Here is a 20,658-nt window from a genome sequence, read left to right on the forward strand (position 1 = left end):
ATTTTTTTTCTAGCCTTTTCCTTTTAAAAGGATCCTCCAATTTGAAATTGAAGGTGTCAGCTTATACAGATCATCTAACATGAATTGCTGAGATTGGTGGGAAGAGGTCCAGAGCGGAAGAAGTAAGGTCTTATGAAGGCAAGCAGTTACACAGGTGGGAAAAAAGATCATGTTATTTATGATTTTAGGATATAAGTTTTAGCTCCAGGGAGCTTTTAGAAGAAAACTATCCTTAAAGATCTTGTCTTCCCTATCCAACACCTATCAGATGTGTACAAATATAACCAGCCAGACCTAACCATCTTGTCTAGTGACCAGAATAGTAGAAACATTCATCTAGCTGAACAGATGTAATGTTATTTTGACTAAGAACTGAAATTTTAAAATTGTCATATCTGGTTTCTAAAATTTCAAAGCTCCTCTTTTGGTATACAGAGAAAATTATCTAAGGATGATCTAGCCCATTAATCTCAGCTGATTCCTAATGGATTACTTTATAAAGCAGGGGCCCCACGGATTGTTACAAAACATACGGGGCCCAAGAACTTCTTTGCGACTAGATGCAGACATGTTTAGGAGTGTGTGTCTGGCATTTTGGGGAGAATGGTTTGCAGTTCCATCAGATTCTTACGCTGCTCACGATTTGAGAGACATTAAGAGTCTATGATCTCCCTAGTGCACGTCATAAGAATTTAATTCCTTTCATTTTGATTCAGTCATCAGTAAGATGGACATAATCTATCTCAACATTTATAAACTTCCTGCCAAAGTACATACAAATTATTGAGATGTCTGTTCTCAGATGGACAGTTTTCTTTGCTCTATTCAGTTGTCTATATCAGATGATTATTTCAGAAAATCGGAATGCCAGAATTTCTAGAAGAGTCCGTAGACAAACACGATTGGGAGAATCATTTAACCATGTGTTCTTCCTTAAGTAACACCTATGGAGAATGAAGAACAACTCTGGGCTAAATTTATCATGAATAACAGCATTCAGCATTTATCAGGCTACTACCATGGGCCATAACCCGTGCTAATCTCTTTCTATACAATGCTAACTCTAATTCTTACAACATCCTTGTGACATATAAATTATTAATTGCATTTTATTAAGGATGAAACTGAGGCTTCGAGAGGTTGGGAAATGTAACCAAGAAATCTTTAACTAAAATCTTTAACATCCAGGCTTTCCTAGTTGTGATTAGAGGCTAAACCAGGTAGCCTCTAAGACTTTTTCATTTTAGAATTTTGTCTCCAGAATACTTTACCTACATTCTCCTAATTAGAAGCAATGCTTAATTCCAATGTTTAATTCCAAAGCCCTTATTTTCTGTAAACATATCCTTGATTAGCAACCCAATGCAGATTTTAAAAAATTTAATTATTGTGGATGCCATCGAGGAGCGAGATGCTAATTAACAGAGGAAGGCTGTCAGGAATGAGATGCACTGCTGTTAGAAGGTCCCTTTCACTTTATGAAATGCAATCACTCAAATGAAAAATAACTCTGTTAGAGAAATAGCCTTAATTTTCCTAACTGCCTGACAATGAAGCCTCTTTGGATATTTTGCAAAGAATAGGTAAAAGAAAATAATCAAAAATAAAACAAAACCTGCAAGTGAATAAAAACCAATGCTCTAACTATAGAAATCTGCTTCGTGTTTGATTAGCATGATTATCAAGACCATGACTTTTACCTCCTTGGTACCTATCCTCATCCCAACACACACACACACACGTGCACACACACACACACACCCGTGCACACACACACACACGAGAGTCCAAGAGGTAAACTGGCATGTGGCCCACAGCCTAGCTCAGTGAGACCACCTTTGGTAAGAGGCTTTGACCTAAAACTCCTTTTAAAAGACTAGAAGGAAGCACGAATTTCAATAACATGCTATATAGGCCAGAATTAGTTTCCACATGGAGAAAACAGCCATTTCTGCTCAGCTAGTTAATTATTCATCAACGTGGGATGGCCAGTGTGGATACGAGATCTACAATGAAGGAGAATATATATGATCCTGGGCAGATTGGAGGTCAGACTGTCATACTCGACCTCTCATCTTAGAGGTGAGTCCATTCAGGCCCAGGGAGACGAAGTGGCTTGCTTAAGGTCACACGGGTCCTTGGTAATAGAATATAATTTAATGTGCTTTTTACTACTCCCTATTCTGACGCCATGATTCTGACCCCAGTGACTTCTAATTACCTTAATTAGATAGATACTTGTATTCTTTCTTTCAACTCCTATTATTGTAGCTGTAACACAAAACTGGCTGGATAGCTTTTTCAAATATAAAATCCCTCCCTACCCTCAAGTATTTTGGCTCAGTCGGTTCAGGGTGGGACTCAAGAATTTTCATTATTTGCAAGTGTACCGGGTGATTATGATGCAAGCCGCCTTGAACCTTGGAGAATCACTGAACTAGAGTCTTTCCAAGGGCTCTATCAGTCACTCCCTGGGTTGAAGCCTGACATTTGCCAGGAGCTCAGCTGAGCAGAGAGAAGGCATATTAAGCTTCTAGGAGTCAGAGCAGCTTTAAAGTAACACACCAAAAATGAAAGAGTTAAGCCTTCAATGACTTACCATGACGGTGTAAGCCAGAGTCTAAAACCAGAGAAAACACCAACTTTCCCTGATCCATCCCCCCCACCCCCACCATGGAAAGGTGCACCAGTTGAAGGTCAGGTTAAAAGTATGGACATGGGGGCTTGTTGTCTCACTGTTGAGGGAGCCAACGCAAGCCTCTGGGATAGGGTGGGGGTGATGGGTAAGGCTGGGAGTGGAGAAGTCCTGGGCACTGAGTCAGAGTGGGGAGAGGTGTTTTCAAGGTTTCCCCCTCTTGCCCCCATCAGGAGGCCTTGGCCGAGCTGCCCAAGACCTCAGATAAGAAGGCCCAGGAATGTAAATATGTGAAGAGCTTGCTGGGAGAGGAGGACTGGAGTCCTTGACTACTACAGCTCCCTTAAGAGAGGGCGATACGTGGGCTTGGCACCCAGGCTGGCATGCAGAGGGCAGCGTGCCCACGAGGCCACCAGATACAGACTTTGTAAAGCTTCTTATGAGGACTGGGATTGTAACCAGGAGCAGACTCCTCCATGTTTAGGAGTATGCACCACCCCCTGTTGTCACTGAGGGATTGTTAAATCCGCCCATGATCAGCTCTGGGGAGACAACAGCAAACTGAGCCAGACTCCCCTGTTGGCTGTTTCACAACCTGGTGATAAGACAGAAGCCTGGAGGATGCAACTTAGGCATTTCTTTATCTAAATAAGGCTTGACTGGCCTGATAGAAACAATGCAGGTCTCAAAGCTAAGGAAAGGCCTGGGATCATGAAAGACTTCTAATGACTAATGGCAGTAAGTTTTAAAATTGTATTTAAGGCTAGTAGGCTGCAGTCCTTCAGGTATGACCTAAATCAAATCCCTTATGATTATACAGTGGAAGTGAGAAATAGATTTAAGGGCCTAGATCTGAGAGATAGAGTGCCTGATGAACAATGGAATGAGGTTCGTGACATTGTACAGGAGACAGGGATCAAGACCATTCCCATAGAAAAGAAATGCAAAAAAGGAAAATGGCTGTCTGGGGAGGCCTTACAAATAGCTGTGAAAAGAAGAGAAGCGAAAAGCAAAGGAGAAAAGGAAAGATATAAACATCTGAATCCAGAGTTCCAAAGAATAGCAAGAAGAGATAAGAAAGCCTTCTTCAGTGATCAATGCAAAGAAATAGAGGAAAACAACAGAATGGGAAAGACTAGGAATCTCTTCAAGAAAATCAGAGATACCAAAGGAACATTTCATGCAAAGGTGAGCTCGATAAAGGACAGAAATGGTATGGACCTAATAGAAGTAGAAGATATTAAGAAGAGATGGCAAGAATACACAGAAGAACTGTACAAAAAAGATCTTCATGACCCAGATAATCACGATGGTGTGATCACTGACCTAGAGCCAGACATTCTGAAATGTGAAGTGGGCCTTAGAAAGCATCACTACGAACAAAGCTAGTGGAGGTGATGGAATTCCAGTTGAGCTATTCCAAATCCTGAAAGATGATGCTGTGAAAGTGCTGCACTCAATATGCCAGCGAATTTGGAAAACTCAGAAGTGGCCACAGGACTGGAAAAGGTCAGTTTTCATTCCAATCCCAAAGAATGCTCAAACTACCACACAATTCCACTCATCTGACATGCTAGTAAAGTAATGCTCAAAATTCTCAAGCCAGGCTTCAGCAATATGTGAACCGTGAACTTCCTGATGTTCAAGCTGGTTTTAGAAAAGGCAGAGGAACCAGAGATCAAATTGCCAACATCTGCTGGATCATAGAAAAAGCAAGAGAGTTCCAGAAAAACATCTATTTCTGCTTTATTGACTATGCCAAAGCCTTTGACTGTGTGGATCATAATCAACTGTGGAAAATTCTGAAAGAGATGGGAATACCAGACCACCTGATCTGCCTCTTGAGAAATTTGTATGCAGGTCAGGAAGCAACAGTTAGAACTGGACATGGAACAACAGACTGGTTCCAAATAGGAAAAGGAGTTCGTCAAGGCTGTATATTGCCACCCTGTTTATTTAACTTATATGCAGAGTACAAAATGAGAAAGGCTGGACTGGAAGAAACACAGCTGGAATCAAGATTGCTGGGAGAAATATCAATAACCTCAGATATGCAGATGACACCACCCTTATGGCAAAAAGTTAAGAGGAACTCAAAAGCCTCTTGCTGAAAGTGAAAGTGGAGAGTGAAAAAGTTGGCTGAAAGCTCAACATTCAGAAAACAAAGATCATGGCATCTGGTCCCACCACTTCATGGGAAATAGATGGGGAAACAGTGGAAATGGTGTCAGACTTTATTTTTCTGGGCTCCAAAATCACTGCAGATGGTGACTGCAGCCATGAAATCAAAAGACGCTTACTCCTTGGAAGGAAAGCTATGACCAACCTAGATAGCATATTCAAAAGCAGAGACATTACTTTGCCAACAAAGGTTCGTCTAGTCAAGGCTATGGTTTTTCCTGTGGTCATGTATGGATGTGAGAGTTGGACTGTGAAGAAGGCTGAGCACCAAAGAATTGATGCTTTTGAACTGTGGTGTTGGAGAAGATTCTTGAGAGTCCCTTGGACTGCAAGGAGATTCAACCAGTCCATTCTGAAGGAGATCGGCCCTGGGATTTCTTTGGAAGGAATGATGCTGAAGCTGAAACTCCAGTACTTTGGCCACCTCATGTGAAGAGTTGACTCATTGGAAAAGACCCTGATGCTGGGAGGGATTGGGGGCAGGAGGAGAAGGGGACGACAGAGGATGAGATGGCTGGATGGCATCACTGACTCGATGGACGTGAGTCTGAGTGAACTCTAGGAGTTGGTGATGGACAGGGAGGCCTTGGCGTGCTGCGATTCATGGGGTTGCAAAGAGTCAGACACGACTGAGCAACTGATCTGAGGCTGCAGTCCATGGGGTCTCGAAGAGTCAGACATGACTGAGCGACTTAATGTTTAGTTTTCACTTTCATTCATGGAGAAGGAAATGGCAACCCACTCCAGTATTCTTGCCTGGAGAATCCCAGGGACGGGGGAGCCTTGTAGGTTGCCGTCTATGGGGTCACACAGAGTCAGACACGACTGAAGCGACTTAGTAGCAGCAGCAGCAACAACACTTAGACACATTCAACCATCCAACCAGCTAATATTTACCCAGCATATACCCTGTGCCTGGCATTCTTTTGAGTGGTTGGTGCACATCAGAGAACAAGAAGGAAAAAAATCTCAGCTCTTTTCATTGCTGATTCTAGGAGGTGAGACAGATGCTAATAACACACAAAAGAAATGAGTTGCTCAGTATGTTACTAGATGATAAGCAGTATAAAAGAATAAAAACAAAGTACAGCAAGATAAGAGAGCACAGGAGTATTTGGGGGGAGTTGAAATCTTAAATAAGGTGATCAGGGAAGGCTTTGTCTTCATTATTAAGAGACCCAACACACCCATGCACCTCTTATTTATCCTTATGTTGCTATTAAATTAATTTTACCAAGACTTCTGATTATACCATTTCATTGCTCAAAAATCCTCGATGGCGCCCCCTTGCCCAAAGGATAAAGTATAAGCTCCTTTTCCTGGCATTCAAGGTCCTCACCACCTGGCTCAGTATTCCTCCTCACCTCTTCCCTGCTCCAATAAACCAGACTGTTTCCATACTCTGGGCATATCCTATATTTCCCCTGCTCAGAGGTTTTGCTCCATTGCCTCATCTCTCATTCTCTCTCTCCACTTCTTAATGTTCTACCCATCCTTTAAAGTTCATCTCAAAATATTTCCTCCTAGAAGAGCCTTCCTAGAACCCTTCCATTCCCAAAGAATTATTTCTTTTTTTAAGTAATTTGATTACATGCTATATTACTGGCCAAACAAGTATTAATCTGAATATTTTGCCTTTTTATCATTTTTTTATTATTATTATTTTTACTTTACAATATTGTATTGGTTTTGCCATACATCAATATGAATCCACCACGGGTGTAAGTCCAACAATACATTATGCTATGAATACAGGATTCAATAGATACAGTTTTTTAAAAGACTAGTTCTTTTACTGGATTTGAAGCCTCATGTGCTGCAGTCCATGGGGTTTCAAAGAGTCGGACATGACTGAGCAACTGAACTGACTGAAGCTTCTTAAAGACATGAACTACTTTCTTGCATATTCCCACTCTGTTCAGCATGGTGCTTGTAAGAATGAGCTCAAGTCGCTAAGAGCTTCTTGACACTTTTGCCATATAAAAAAAGAGACAAAAAAACATTTAGGAGTGGGTAACCAGTCTGTGTCTAAATCTAAGTCAAGACCTCAACTGTGGGTTCACAATGTTGAAAATTCTAAGGCTGATAAGGGACAGCATAAGGATGGAGGACACAAAGGAAGTGTCATCATTTTCAATCTTTGCTCCAGTCAAGTGTAAGTCATTAGAACTTGGTCCTACATTTCTACAGCACTGAAAACCAAAATTTAATAATTTATAAGACTGAATTTTTAATTCTGAATGAAAGATATACCAATAGTGATGCACATTAAAATTACAGAGGCACAGTTGCAAAAAGACACCTCACCATCTCTGAATGGAGATGCTTGTTTTTAACACTTGCTTTTGCGAGGAAACTCCTTTTTGCCCCTGAACATTCTTTCGGTCACTTCCTGTCCAGTCCCAATCTCACCTGGCGAGATATGCAGCACTTGGTTGTATGGACCTCTGAGTATGACCCACTGGCCAATAACCCTGGATGGAAAAAGAACGGAGCAGGCTTGATGGTGAACAGTCGATTTGGATTCGGGCTGCTAAATGCCAAGGCTCTGGTGGATTTGGCTGATCCCAGCACCTGGAGCAGTGTGCCTGAGAAGAAGGAATGTGTTGTCAAGGACAATGACTTTGAGCCCAGGTAAGTGTCTCCAGGAATTTTAAACAATTGTGTGCCATGGCACTATTTGAGAATGATGCTTGTCACTCTGCCTAATTTTTCTCCCCTGCCCTTCTGAAGTAGATAGGGATGGCATTTGCCAGTGTTCCCTGCGGCTCCATGAGAGGTCACAGAGACTGAAGATTTGCAAATCATGTTAACAACACACTTGTATTTTCCTTTCATAGCCCATCTCCAACAATATAGCAGTAAGCTAATGTGCACCAACTCGGTGGATATGAGTTTGAGCAAGCTCCGGGAGTTGGTGATGGATAGGGAAGCCTGGCATGCTGCAGTTCATGGGGTCGCAAAGAGTCGGACATGACTGAGTGATTGAACTAAATGTGCTCCACTGTCCTATAGACCACTAAGAAAAATCACTGCCAATTGAACTATTACAAATCATCAGTTTATTAAAATTCATCCCAAATTCAAAGATGTTAAATTTTTTTTAATGCATCTTAGAATTGATGAGATGCAGTACTTGCCAACCAGTGTTACCCAAAACCGACTTCCAAAAGAACCCCGCTTTATGCCCCAAGGCTTTCATTTAGAATATACTTGTCCATCTACATCTAGGTGCAGAAGCAGAATCTGGTATCAAGACAACCACAACTATACTGAAGGCACACTCACACAAAATACCCAAGGGTGGGAGGCTTGGAGGGCATGCGTTAGGGAGATAAAATCATTTCTGAAAAAGGTATGTTTCAGTAATGGACCATTTTTGGATTAATATAAGAGAAACCTGTTTGAATTTCATGCCATAACAAATAGTTTATTGCATTCAAATATCTGTGTTTGTGTTCCTTACCATTTACTTTTCTCCCCTTATGTTCAGAACTCAACATGAGATCTACCCCCTTAAGTTGTTAAGTGTACAATACATAACTGTTAACTATTGGTACAATGTATAGCTGATCTTTAGAACTTACTCATCTTGCTTAACTGAAACTTGATGCCCACTGATTAGTAACTGTCCATCCCCCCACCCCAACAAACCCAAGGCAACCAACATTCCACTGTCTGAGTCTATGAATTTGACTATTTTAGACATCTTGTATGAATAGAATTATGCAATATTTATCTACCTGTGGCTGGTTCATTCGCCCAGCATAATATCCTCACGTTGTATCCATACTGTCACATATAGCAGAATTTCCTTCTTTTTTAAAGTTAATGTTCCATTGAAAATAAATATCATATTTTCCTTATCCATTCATCTATTGAGGTATGTTGAGGTTGTCCCCACAGCTTGGCTATTAAGAATAATACTGCAATGAACATGGGGATGCTAGTAACTCTTTGAGACCCTGATTTCAATTCTTTTGAATAAATATCCAGAAGTGAGATTGCTGGCTCATCAGATCAGATCAGATCAGATCAGTCACTCAGTCGTGTCTGACTCTTTTCGACCCCATGAATCGCAGCATGCCAGGCCTCCCTGTCCATCACCAACTCCCAGAGTTCACCCAGACTCATGTCCATCGGGTCAGTGATGCCATCCAGCCATCTCATCCTCTGTCGTCCCCTTCTCCTCCTGCCCCCAATCCCTCCCAGCATCAGGGTCTTTTCCAATGAGTCAACTCTTCACATGAGGTGGACAAAGTACTGGAGTTTCAGCTTTAGCATCATTCCTTCCAAAGAAATCCCAGGGCCGATCTCCTTCAGAATGGACTAGTTGGATCTCCTTGCAGTCCAAGGGACTCTCAAGAGTCTTCTCCAACACCACAGTTCAAAAGCATCAATTCTTCGGCGCTCAGCCTTCTTCACAGTCCAACTCTCACATCTATACATGACCACAGGAAAAACCATAGCCTTGACTAGACAAACCTTTGTTGGCAAAGTAATGTCTCTGCTTTTGAATATGCTATCTAGGTTGGTCATAGCTTTCCTTCCAAGGAGTAAGCGTCTTTTGATTTCATGGCTGCAGTCACCATCTGCAGTGATTTTGGAGCCCAGAAAAAATAAAGTCTGACACCGTTTCCACTGTTTCCCCATCTATTTCCCATGAAGTGGTGGGACCGGATGCCATGATCTTCGTTTTCTGAATGTTGAGCTTTCAGCCAACTTTTTCATTCTCCACTTTCACTTTCATCAAGAGGCTTTTGAGTTCCTCTTCACTTTGGTAGTTTTATTTTTTAAGGAAGTTTCATATTGTTTTACATACTGGCTGTGCCATTTTGCGTTCCCACCAGTTGTGCAAGAGCTCCAATTTCTCCACATCCTCACCAACACTTGTCTTTTCTTATCTTTTTTATCTTTATTTTTTTTTAAGTAATAGTCATCCTGATCTTGATAGGTATCTTGATTTGGGTCTTGATTTGAATTTCCCTGATGATTAATTACTGTGAACTTTGTCCCCCGCCCCCCACATATCTATTGGCCATTTGTATGTCTTCTTTGGAGAAATGTCTATTCAGGTCCTCAGCTCATTGTTTTGAATCGGATTGTTAGGATTTTTGCTATCAAGTTATAGGAGTTCTTATGTATTTTAGAGATTAGCCGTTTATCACGTATTGTCTACTGTTCTTAGGCTGCCTTTTCAGTCTGTTTCCTTTGCTGTGCAGAAGCTTTTTGATGTGGTCCTCGTTTATTTTTATTTATCTTTTGCTGCCTGTGCTTTTATTGCTATATCCATTAAATCACTGCCAAGACCAATGTCATGAAACTTTGTCCCTATGTTTTCTTCTAGAACTTTTACAGTTTCAGGTCTAATGGGTGGGTTTATTTCTGGGTTTCTACTCTGCTCTGTTTATCTGTATGTATGCGTGCTGGCATGCTCAGTCCTGACTCTTTGAGACCCTATGGACTATAGCTTGCCAGGCTTCTCTGTCCTTGGATTTTCCAGGCAAGATTACTGGAATGGCTTGCCATTTCCTCCTCCAGAGATTTACCGGTCTGTCTTCATGGGGTTCTACTCATAACAGAGATAACACGCCTAGCCGAGTATCTACTTAAGAGTGCTGTGTACACATTTCCATAAAATGTAAGGAAGAGATGCAACTTTGTTCACTGATGATTCTGTAATGTATTTAGAGCCCTGAAAGCTAATGGAGAAGTCATCATAGAAATTCCAACAAGAGCTTGTGAAGGTCAAGAAAATGCTATCAAGTCACTGGAACATGTGCAATTTGAAGCAACAATTGAATATTCCCGCAGAGGAGACCTTCATGTCACCCTCACTTCGGCCGCTGGTAAGTTTAAAAAAAAAAATTCAATTTATTCTAAACTATGTGTTTAAATTTTTAAGCATAAATTAAATGATTTCAAATCGATGATTGATTTTTGCTTATATATAGGCCTAAGTCTTTCAATAGATACTTTCAGGACTTAAAAAATATGCTTTTTTTTTTTGGCATCAGAACTCTATCTACCCTGTTTATTTCAACTGATCCTTAGATAAGCGAAGAATGACATTTACTCAGATAATACCAATTAATAAACCCTCTGAGTTATGCATTTTGAAACTGTTCATTTTCCCACATCACTGATCCATATCATTCATTTCTCTCATTAGTGAAAGTTAGTCTAATAATTAAACTGACAGATACATCAGACACATCCAAGGAATTAATTAAAAAACTGAGAATTCTGATCTATGAGAGTTAGGAAGATTAAAGAAATTTTCCACAATTACATGATTAAGGGTATATGATATGATATATTGATATTTGTCCTTTCCTGTAAAGTTACTAAATCAAACAAGATCATGGGTGGTAGTTTGTGAAATATAAGCTACAATCCAACTAGGAGAAGCTGTCCCAATCCTTTTTTATACTTTAATAGGATTCAAGTGACTAAATTCAATTCCTATAAGTGATGTATGAAAAAGATGAGCTATCTCTATAACATCCTTCTAGAATATGAACTTACTAGAGGTTTGGAGCTGGCTTTGTTAATTTTGGAAATGTGCTTTCTTAATATCTGGGAACTGGCCCCAAATACTGGTAGAATGCTTTTTTACTGACATTTTCTCTTGAAAATATTATTTACTGATCTATAGAGAACTTGGATGTGAACATTTACAGTAACTCTTACTAGGAATTTTTATATCAAAAGATATTAGTAAATTATACATGGTTTTGTTATGTCTATGCTATATTATAGACCCAGGAATCTATTAAATTTTAAAATTTTTCTCTTAAATTTCAAAATGATAGTTCCATTAATATGTATGTTAGGTCTCTGATCCTCTTCTTCAATGTAGTTCATAAGCATAGTTCTCTGAGTTCTCCTTATTCAAATAAACCTTATTCAATATATCCAGCCATTATGTATTTTTCTAGAATATTTACTGAGAACTTATTATATGCCAGGCAATGCACTACGTACTGGGAATAAACCTTTTTTTCCCTTGGGCATGTTGCCATCCTGGCATTATATTCAAAGGGAAATTAAGGCTTATGTCTCCCCGCTTTCTTTTTCAGTTATCAAACGCTGGAGTGCGTCCTGCTATCGGTTCTGTCAGGACACACATTAACTTGTGTTTCTTGCATGAAAACAGGAACCAGCACCGTACTGTTGGCTGAAAGAGAGCGGGACACCTCTCCCAATGGCTTTAAGAACTGGGACTTCATGTCTGTTCACACGTGGGGAGAGAACCCCATAGGCACTTGGACTTTGCGAATTGCAGACATGGTAAGTATGAATGAAAGGCTACTGACCCACAAGCTCACTTTTAAACACTCAGAAGCACTTTTAAAGTTAGCCCATCAGTAAGGACCCAAAGGAACTTTGATCACTCCTTAGAGAGGCCAAGGAGAAGGTATATATATTTTAAGCTCTGCCCACTTGGCTAAAAAAATAATAATTAAAAAAAAAATTAGGCACCAGCCATGTAAGAAGGGAGAAAAAACATTTTGATGCACATCGTGACAGACTGTGGGACAAATGTTTCCATGTCAGAACACAGCCAGCCACGTGAGCTACTCAGACACCAGAATCAGCTGTATTTACAAGCATGGCTGTAAATGCTACACCAGCTTTACTATGACACTCTGCTGGGGTCAAGGTTCCCCAGGTGATGCTAGTGGTAAAGAATCTGCCTATCAATGCAGGAGATGCAAGAGATGGGGGTTCCTTTCCTGGGTCAGGAGGATCCCCTGGAGTAGGAAGTGGCAACCCACTCCAGTATTCTTGCCTGGAAAATTTCATGGACAGAGGAGCCTGGGAAGCTACAGGTCATGAGGTTGCAAAGAGGTTGCAAAGAGTTATGACTGAGCGACTAACATCTGCTGGGGTCATATAAAGAAACTCTTAACAATATTACCACAGTGGTTATTTAGAAGTAGTTTACTTGTTAGACAAGATATTTTATTTAATATGATTTTTTTGTTTTATTTCAGTTATGAAACAAGTAAAAGTATTTCTCAGTTTTCTTTGTTTGCTAACACTCTGATATTCTTCTATAATTGTGACACAGTCCCTAAATATAGTGTCGGAGCAAAATTCAAATTCAGTTGAGTCATTTATTTTTATATCATTTCTCCAGCATTTTCTATAGGTGAGCATATAAATGAATGGTGTTTCGGGTTCAAGTTCTCCAGAGCTAGCAGTGTTATAAGTATCAGTAGCACCAGATTTAATGTCTAGATAACTTTTCAAAAATAAATGATTTTAAATCCTTGAAGAGTCAATTAAATTAATAGAAATTCTACAGTCATTGTTACTTTTTTCTCCAAGAATAGCTTTCACCTAAAGACCGTTAAAATTGTGATTTAGCCATGGAAGTGGTAAAAATTTCTGCTCTCATACGGGGCAGAAAAAAACGTTTTTAGTTGATGGTTCTGTTCCTGAAGTTGGCCTCCATTCTTTAACTCAATGTCACCACAAGGAAACTAAGAAAATCTGTTAACCAAGATGGGACTGTTTTATATCAAGTTTGCAAAATCTGGCTACAGTTTTAGAGTTTGTTTGTTTTTTTTTTTAGATATTTTAGATTTTAGCACATTATTTTTAACATAATTGTCGAGCCTGTAAAAATTATTATTCCCACAAATATACAGTTCTTAAGGACTGCTCAGTGTTGAAGGCTATTTATAATACTCTAGACTTTCATTCCAATGGAATGTTTCTACAAGTTGATAATTGGTAAATATAATTCCCATTATATATGGTACTGTCAACTTTTCAAGAACACACCCAATATAGAAAAGAAGGTTCACACAGAGAGTTCTCCTTTATAAATTAAAAACAACCAGTTTGTAAATCTCTGAACCTGTCAACTACTCGTTTTCATCGCAAGAGTGAGTCTAGTGGTTTATGTTTTTATACACAGAGCTCTACACACGGAATGCACAGAATTTGAAAGTTAGGTTTTCACTATAAAATCTCTCAGCTATCTTGAAGCCGTGTGTTTTATACTGCTCAGAACACACACTAACATTATGTATGCTTATTCGTTAGTCTGGAAGAATACAAAACGAGGGAAGAATCGTGACCTGGAAGCTGATCCTGCACGGGACCTCTTCCCAGCCAGAGCACATGAAACAGCCCCGGGTGTACACATCTTACAACACCGTGCAGAACGACCGAAGAGGCGTGGAGAAGGTGGTGGACTCCGGGGAGGTCCGTGCGGCTCTGTTCTTCCTGGCATGCTCTTCTCTGAACTGGGCTTCCCAGGTGGCGCTAGTGGTAAAGGACCTGCCTGCCAGTGCGGGAGACATAAGGGATGTGGGTTCAATCCCCCGGTCAGGAAGATCCCCTGGAGGAGGGCAGGGCAACCCACTCTAGGATTCTTGCCTGGAGAATCCCATGGACAGAGGAGCCTGGTGGGCTACAGTCCATAGCGTCACAAAGACCTGGACATGACTGAAGCGTCTTAGCATGCACGCGCAATCAACAATGTAGTGGGTGAACCTGCGCCTTTTAGGCAGGAAGTGAGTTAAAAAATGGGTTGGGAGGAAAGGGAGTAGAAGTGAACTTTATTTTTGATAGAAAATTGTCTCACTTCTTCTTTTATCCAAAATTTAGAAATTAAAATGAATGAATTCAATATTATTCAATTCTTGAACATGAATTTTCTCCATTTAGAACAGTATCAAATTTTAAAGAAAGCTATCTTTTTGTAGGCTCACATATACCTAATGTTGGTATTGCACCTAGTTTTAAAGGATTTTCCACACTGTCTCATTTAACTTATAATGCTTATAACCTAAAAAGGATAGATCTCAGTATGTTCATTTTACAGAAAGAAGACCAAGGATCAAGTGACCAAATCATGCATGCTTCTCTTTACTAATTCCTTAACTGATGCTTCTTGGTAACTCCAAGGGGAGCTACAGAATCCCAGTTTTTCTCAGAAACTTGCTGAGGAAAGCTGAAGTCAGTCAGTTACATTCCCAGGTCTCAGCCAGAAGCCACTGGCTTCTCCCTTATCAGATGGTGGGCAGAAAACACATTTTCTTTATCTGTGTGTCCCCCCAGGCCTCTGGCACTGTGCCTCAGATTGTAGCAGGTAGGTTATCAGAGTTTCCAGGACGACCTTCCCTGATCAGGCCTGGCTCTGTGACCGGTGTTTTGGAAGATACAAAGACATTCTTTATTCAAGAAAGGTATAAACTAGCTGTGTGAAGGCCTCAGCTCATATTCTAGCCCCATTTACATTCTGCAAAATAGCTTCCGCTGGGGCCCTATCCCAGAGGCCTCCTCATCACAGTCCTGGAGGCAGGGGGCGCCCTGCAGGAAATTTTCCTCCAAGATTCCCTAAGGGGTATTAACAGAACCCTTTGATTGTTAAGGACTTCCCTGGTGGCTCAGATGGTAAAATGTCGGCCTACTAATGCAGGAGACCTGGGTTCAATCCCTGGGTTGGGAAGATCTGGAGAAGGAAATGCCAACCCACTCCGGTACTCTTGCCTGGAAAATCCCATGGACGGAGGAGCCTGGTGGGCTATAGTCTATGGGATCACAAAGAGTTGGACATGACTGAGCAACTTCACCTTCACTTTTCTTTTGATTGTTAAAATAGTGAAATAGTTCCACAACAGGTGACCAAGAAACGCTTCTCTGATCTCTCCAGTGCCCGCCTTTCCTAGACCACTGCCTGAGTCTCTTCCCAGACCCTTTCTGACAATTCAGCAGCTGGAAGGGCAGCTCCTAACAGAGCAAGAGGCCTCCAGAGAGCTGCCACACAACAGCATTACTGGTGCCTCTGCAGGAGTTCCTGCCTGTCTTATCAGCAGCTCCTTCCCAAAACATGGATGGGAGGAAAGGGAGTGCCACACTGTTGATTTTCCATACAATAAGGCCATACTATCTTTTACAATTAACTTTTCCATCCAGAACTTAAGACTTTAAAGTAAGATAAAATTAAAAAAAAATTTAAAAAATTATATATATGATAAAAAAAAAGACATTAAAGTGAATGAATTCAGTGTTATTAAATAACATGCATTCTACTATAGCAGGCCAAAAAGCAAAGGAAACCAACAGGTATGCGCACTCACCTACATCATCCCATTCAGACTTCAAAACCCACAAGAAACGGAGGAATTCTTCCTGCCATATGACAGGGGAAGTTCAGGGAGAACTTCCTCTGAACTTCCCCACTTAAAAAGGTGCCAAAGCCCCTGGAGAAGGGCAAGGCTACTCATTCCAGTATGCTGGCCTGGAGAATTCCATAGACTGGATAGTCCATGGGGTCACAAAGAGTCAGACATGACTGAGTGACTCTTATTTCACTTCGCTTCAAAGATGAATTAGTGAATGGGAAAATGCAGACTGAAACCCCAGTTAGTATGAGTCCAAGCTTTGCACTCTCTCTGCTCCCCAGACAGCCTCGTGAGGGACAGGCAGTGGGTGTGTGTTGTAGCTGCCTTGCTGGCTCCTAAATAACGAGCTTTCTCCCCTTGGCCGGTGGCTTTCTGTGTTTCAGGAGCAGCCTACACAAGAGGGCCTGGATGAGAACGCTCAGGCATCCCAAAGCCCCAGTGGCAGTGGAGTCGGGGGCAGAAGGGATGAGCTGGCAGAGGGCGCCCCTTCTGAAGCCATGCTGAGACTCCTGCAGAGCGCTTTCAGCAAAAACTCACCCTCAAAGCAATCACCAAAGAAGCCCCCAAGTGCGAAGCCCAACATCCCTTATGAAAACTTCTATGAAGCCCTGGAAAGGCTGAACAAACCCTCCCAGCTTAAAGACGCTGAGGACAGTCTGTATAACGACTATGTCGATGGCTTCTACAACACGAAACCTTACAAGCACAGGGACGACCGGCTGCTCCAAGCTCTGGTGGACCTTCTGAGGGAGGAAAACTAAAATGCGTGCTGGTCCGAAGCCGGAGATAGTCACGCTTCTTCCTTCCCCCTTAGATTTTGCCTGTGTCTGAAGTGGGTGTTTTGTCATTGATTCTTCTGCTTCTAATATCCTTTGTGGTACTTTTTCTTTTTCTCCCTAAACTGGATATTTGAAAGCTAGGAGCTCAAGCAGTAAATCCAACTTCCTGAATTGATTGCACAAAGCACGTCTTCCCTGCTTGCACAAGTCAAATGTTTTGTTCTTTCTGGGGCCACAGTTCACACCTGGTCCTCATACCACACGAGAACGCCTACTTGGGCCTCCCATTTCATGTCTCAAAATAAAAGGTACACAGGGCAACAGATTACTTTGAAAAAGCAGCCTGCAAAAAAAAATGAGAGGAAGGAAGACAGTTTCTAATAGCTTGTCCCCTGTCTTTGCCATACGATTCTTCAAATTTTGATGCCAAAGAAGGGCTTGGAAAGTCTCTAATGAAGGAGCTCTTAATTAGATTCATATCCCAGGCTTTTCTGCTCCAAAATGCTGCTCATTCAGGAAGAGGCCGTTAGGTCACTTTGGGGAAAGGCTGGGTTATTCAGATCTGGAAACAGGCCTCAAACCCTGCATTGGCTGGTGTGAGCAGTTTCAGAATATTCTTTGCTTGGTGTACCATGGAGAGGCCTCCATGGATCTGAAGGTGACTGCGACTCAGGCTGTGAGTGCTGGCCTTCCTCTCTTCCCCGTCGCATTCTCCTTTCTCAGCCACAAACTAAATACTGAGAGAGCTATTGATACCACTTTCTTAGAACAAGCTTGTATTAGGGACTTGGCCAATTCCTAGTCATAATTTTTGTTTTAAATGGTCATAACAGGAAATCACCACTCATAACATGGAAAAGCAATGTAATAACAGGAACATGTTCATCATAGGGAGAGCCAATGGAAGGTTTTGTTGTGTTTTAAACTACATTCATTAGAGCAGGTTTTTCTGGATCTTTGAGTTTATGTTCTTTGACACCGAAGGCGCTTCTCCAGTCTTATGGATGATAGTCTCCAAATTCTCAAATTGTTTCCAAGCTCCAACTCAGAGGACACAGGCTGGCCGCCCACAGGCAGCATCTGACCCTCAGCTAGATTTTGTTTGGCACGTTAAATGTTTTAAAAATGGGAATGATTATTGGAACTGTAAGATTTCACATAAAACCTGACTGTCAGATGTATCTTCCCTCGCAGCAGCAGCTGACCGGAGCTGAGTAGCAGGGGCAGAGCAGTTACAGACTTGGACACACGTCCCCACGGTACCTCTCCACCCATGCTGCTTATCACGGCCGCCTGACCGGCACGCGTTCAGTAGGCATTTGATTTTGCCTATTCCTGCACTAAACGAACATGCACAGTGTAAAGGCATTAGGGAAAAAACATCCCCAACTTCTTTCAGGTAGGAGCTGTATGATAATCAATAATTACAAGAATTTGTCACGATCTAATTTATTGGCCAAAAAAGAAAAGGTATTTTAGACCTTTGAAAATACCCCTGAAATCTTGTTTTACTTACGTGTTTTATCTCACCTCACCCAGATGCTCACATATTCTAATTCATGAATTGGCCAAGGCCCTAGTTTCTTGCTCTCATAAAGGCTCCAGTCACTGACAGTACTGGCATTCTCCCACTCAGTCGGCTGTTTGCGATCCTTCCATGAAGTCTGAACTTCATTAGGCTGCTGGACCAGGAAGAGAACGCCACTGAACTAGATCAGGGGAACCCTAGGGTCTGTCACTTGCTTTAAAGTGAATTTGGTAAGACAGACTTTCACCCCCGATTGTGCAGAATGAGGGTATTTCTAGAGCAATACGCACCATGTATTGAGGATGTCCCCCTGAAGGAATAGCAGTATCTCTCTATCATGGAGGTATCACATGTTGTATGATTCACAGTGTTAAATAGAATTTTGGGAAATTGCAGCACATCAAAAAGTATTACATAAAGCTGAAAAGTACCAGACAGTTACCATGAAAAAAAAAATAACTAAGTTTTCAATGAGTTAAAAATAAATCAATGAAAAAATAAAGCTAAGGCCCAGAGAGGCCAATAAAAAATAACAGATGAAAACACCTCCTGACCCCATTCCCAAACTAGTGCTAATTTGTATGAAGCTTTCTTTTTCATCCTTCTAACAGTATCTTTTTCTGGTTAAAACCCCAACCAACCATTGGACCATAGCCAAAGGTTCAATCAAGAGAAGCTTTAATAGTTAAATAAAGTCATGTTTGAATGTTTCCAACATGGAGCATATTGTTCAGACTTGAAATATTTTTGTCAGTCTTTCTTAGTACCTGTGTGGATTTTTGTGAAAATGTAAAAAGAGGAAACTTATATAATATTTCCCTCAGAATTTTAAACTATATTTTCTTTACAGGTATTTGTAATGCTTTACCAAATGCTTTTATCAAACAGAATTTTAAAAGGCATAATAAATTATATTAAAAACCAAAATTTTCCTGAGAGTAAAAACATTTCATCCAATAAAATATTTTTGAAAGGCATGTTCCTCTGTCGGTGAGAAAAAAAAAAGTGTAATATGTATATGTTGTGGTATTAAAAGTGACATTTGTCTCATAACCTAATATAATGTGTAGCTGAGTTTAACATGTGTGATCTTAGCATTTTTAAAGGAACTCCCACATTATACGCTTGATGTATTAACCAGAATATGTACAATATGCTTATAAATCTGAAGAATAAATGGTTCCTCACTAAGGCAAAAAGAAAAAAGAAGCTTATGTTTCCAACAAAAACAGGATCTCCTTCTCTTATTATATTTCCTAAATGAACTGTAAAAACTAAAAGGCGAAGGTTTCCATTAAGTTCACTGGGCTTTCTTAAAGGCAATTTAAGAATCTACTTTAACAGGTATATTTCTCCTTGCTTTAGAGGCCAGTCTTCCATTTTCTTTTTTTTTTTGACAACACACAAAGTTGTGTGACAGCATTAACTGAGGTGCTGAGGAAAAAAATAATAACTACAGGGACAGCATGTGAGAGCAGTCACTTGCAACAGTTTACTAATTGTGACTTTGTTTACCAGCCGGATTACAGCAACTCAGCATTAAATTCTTCTCAGGGGCCCCTCGTCAGAAGCCCGCTAGTTTCTAATTCTGATCTCCTATTCTCAGCCCATTTTCTCTCCTGCTCCAAACCCTTATTCCAGGATTTTGCACCCACCATTTCAGAATCTGACGCCTTCCTACGCAGAGGTTGGTTCCCCCCCAGACTGCATTCCCCCTTCCTAAGTCATAAATACTCAGTAAAACCAAAATGATTTCTCAAGAATTCCAGAAGGACTATTCAACTTGTTTTTGTTCTCCACATCTAGCCATCTTCAAAGTCTTCCCACCAGGGGGATTAAAGATAGTTTGATTTCTTTGAAATGTCTACTTAGTAAGTCCTGGATTAACCATGCGCAGGCTGCAAGTAAAAACACAAATACACACACATGTCTCAAGGACAGACAATTCCTAAATATAAATTTAAACCCAGAAGAAGGAAGCGCATTTCCTAACTGCCTGATAATTTTGCAAGGCTATAACACTAATACACATGATGGTGATTATTATTCATGCTACTCTCTCTGCCCTGGTGGACAGTGTACCTTCGTGGCCTATGGATGCTAAGCTTGATCTGCTTTGGTCAGTGAAATACTAGCAGACAGAAGGCAATCAAGGATCTTAAACCTGTTTGGCTTGTATCTTGCTTTTCAGTGCATCAGTGCTATGAGAAGAGCATGTTTCTGGGAGCTACAGCCCCTTCAGCCTGTTTCCAGAACAAATGTATACAAGGCAGACTCACATTCTGGAGCTAAATCCAGGCAACTCACAGTCTGAAGCAGAGCTGTCCAGATGAGTGCAGCCTAAATAAACTGAACTTGTCACCTTGACAACAGTCTTTGAGTAGTTGG

The 20,658-nt window shown here is 40.9% G+C and overlaps 1 protein-coding gene across 1 annotated transcript in view; it reads left to right on the forward strand.

Moving 5' to 3' along the window:
* PCSK1 (proprotein convertase subtilisin/kexin type 1) overlaps positions 1-19,461 on the forward strand; it is a 46,163-nt gene extending 26,702 nt beyond the window's left edge. The window contains exons 10-14 of the mRNA XM_027545568.1: positions 7,217-7,450; positions 10,508-10,665; positions 11,976-12,109; positions 13,877-14,038; positions 16,347-19,461. Coding sequence (XP_027401369.1) covers positions 7,217-7,450; positions 10,508-10,665; positions 11,976-12,109; positions 13,877-14,038; positions 16,347-16,724 — 1,066 coding nt within the window. The 3' untranslated portion in view covers positions 16,725-19,461. The remainder of the gene's footprint in view (positions 1-7,216; positions 7,451-10,507; positions 10,666-11,975; positions 12,110-13,876; positions 14,039-16,346) is intronic.
* Positions 19,462-20,658: the final 1,197 nt, after the last annotated feature.

This window comes from Bos indicus x Bos taurus, chromosome 7 (genome assembly GCF_003369695.1).
Source record: "Bos indicus x Bos taurus breed Angus x Brahman F1 hybrid chromosome 7, Bos_hybrid_MaternalHap_v2.0, whole genome shotgun sequence".
Classification (NCBI taxonomy): domain Eukaryota; kingdom Metazoa; phylum Chordata; class Mammalia; order Artiodactyla; family Bovidae; genus Bos; species Bos indicus x Bos taurus.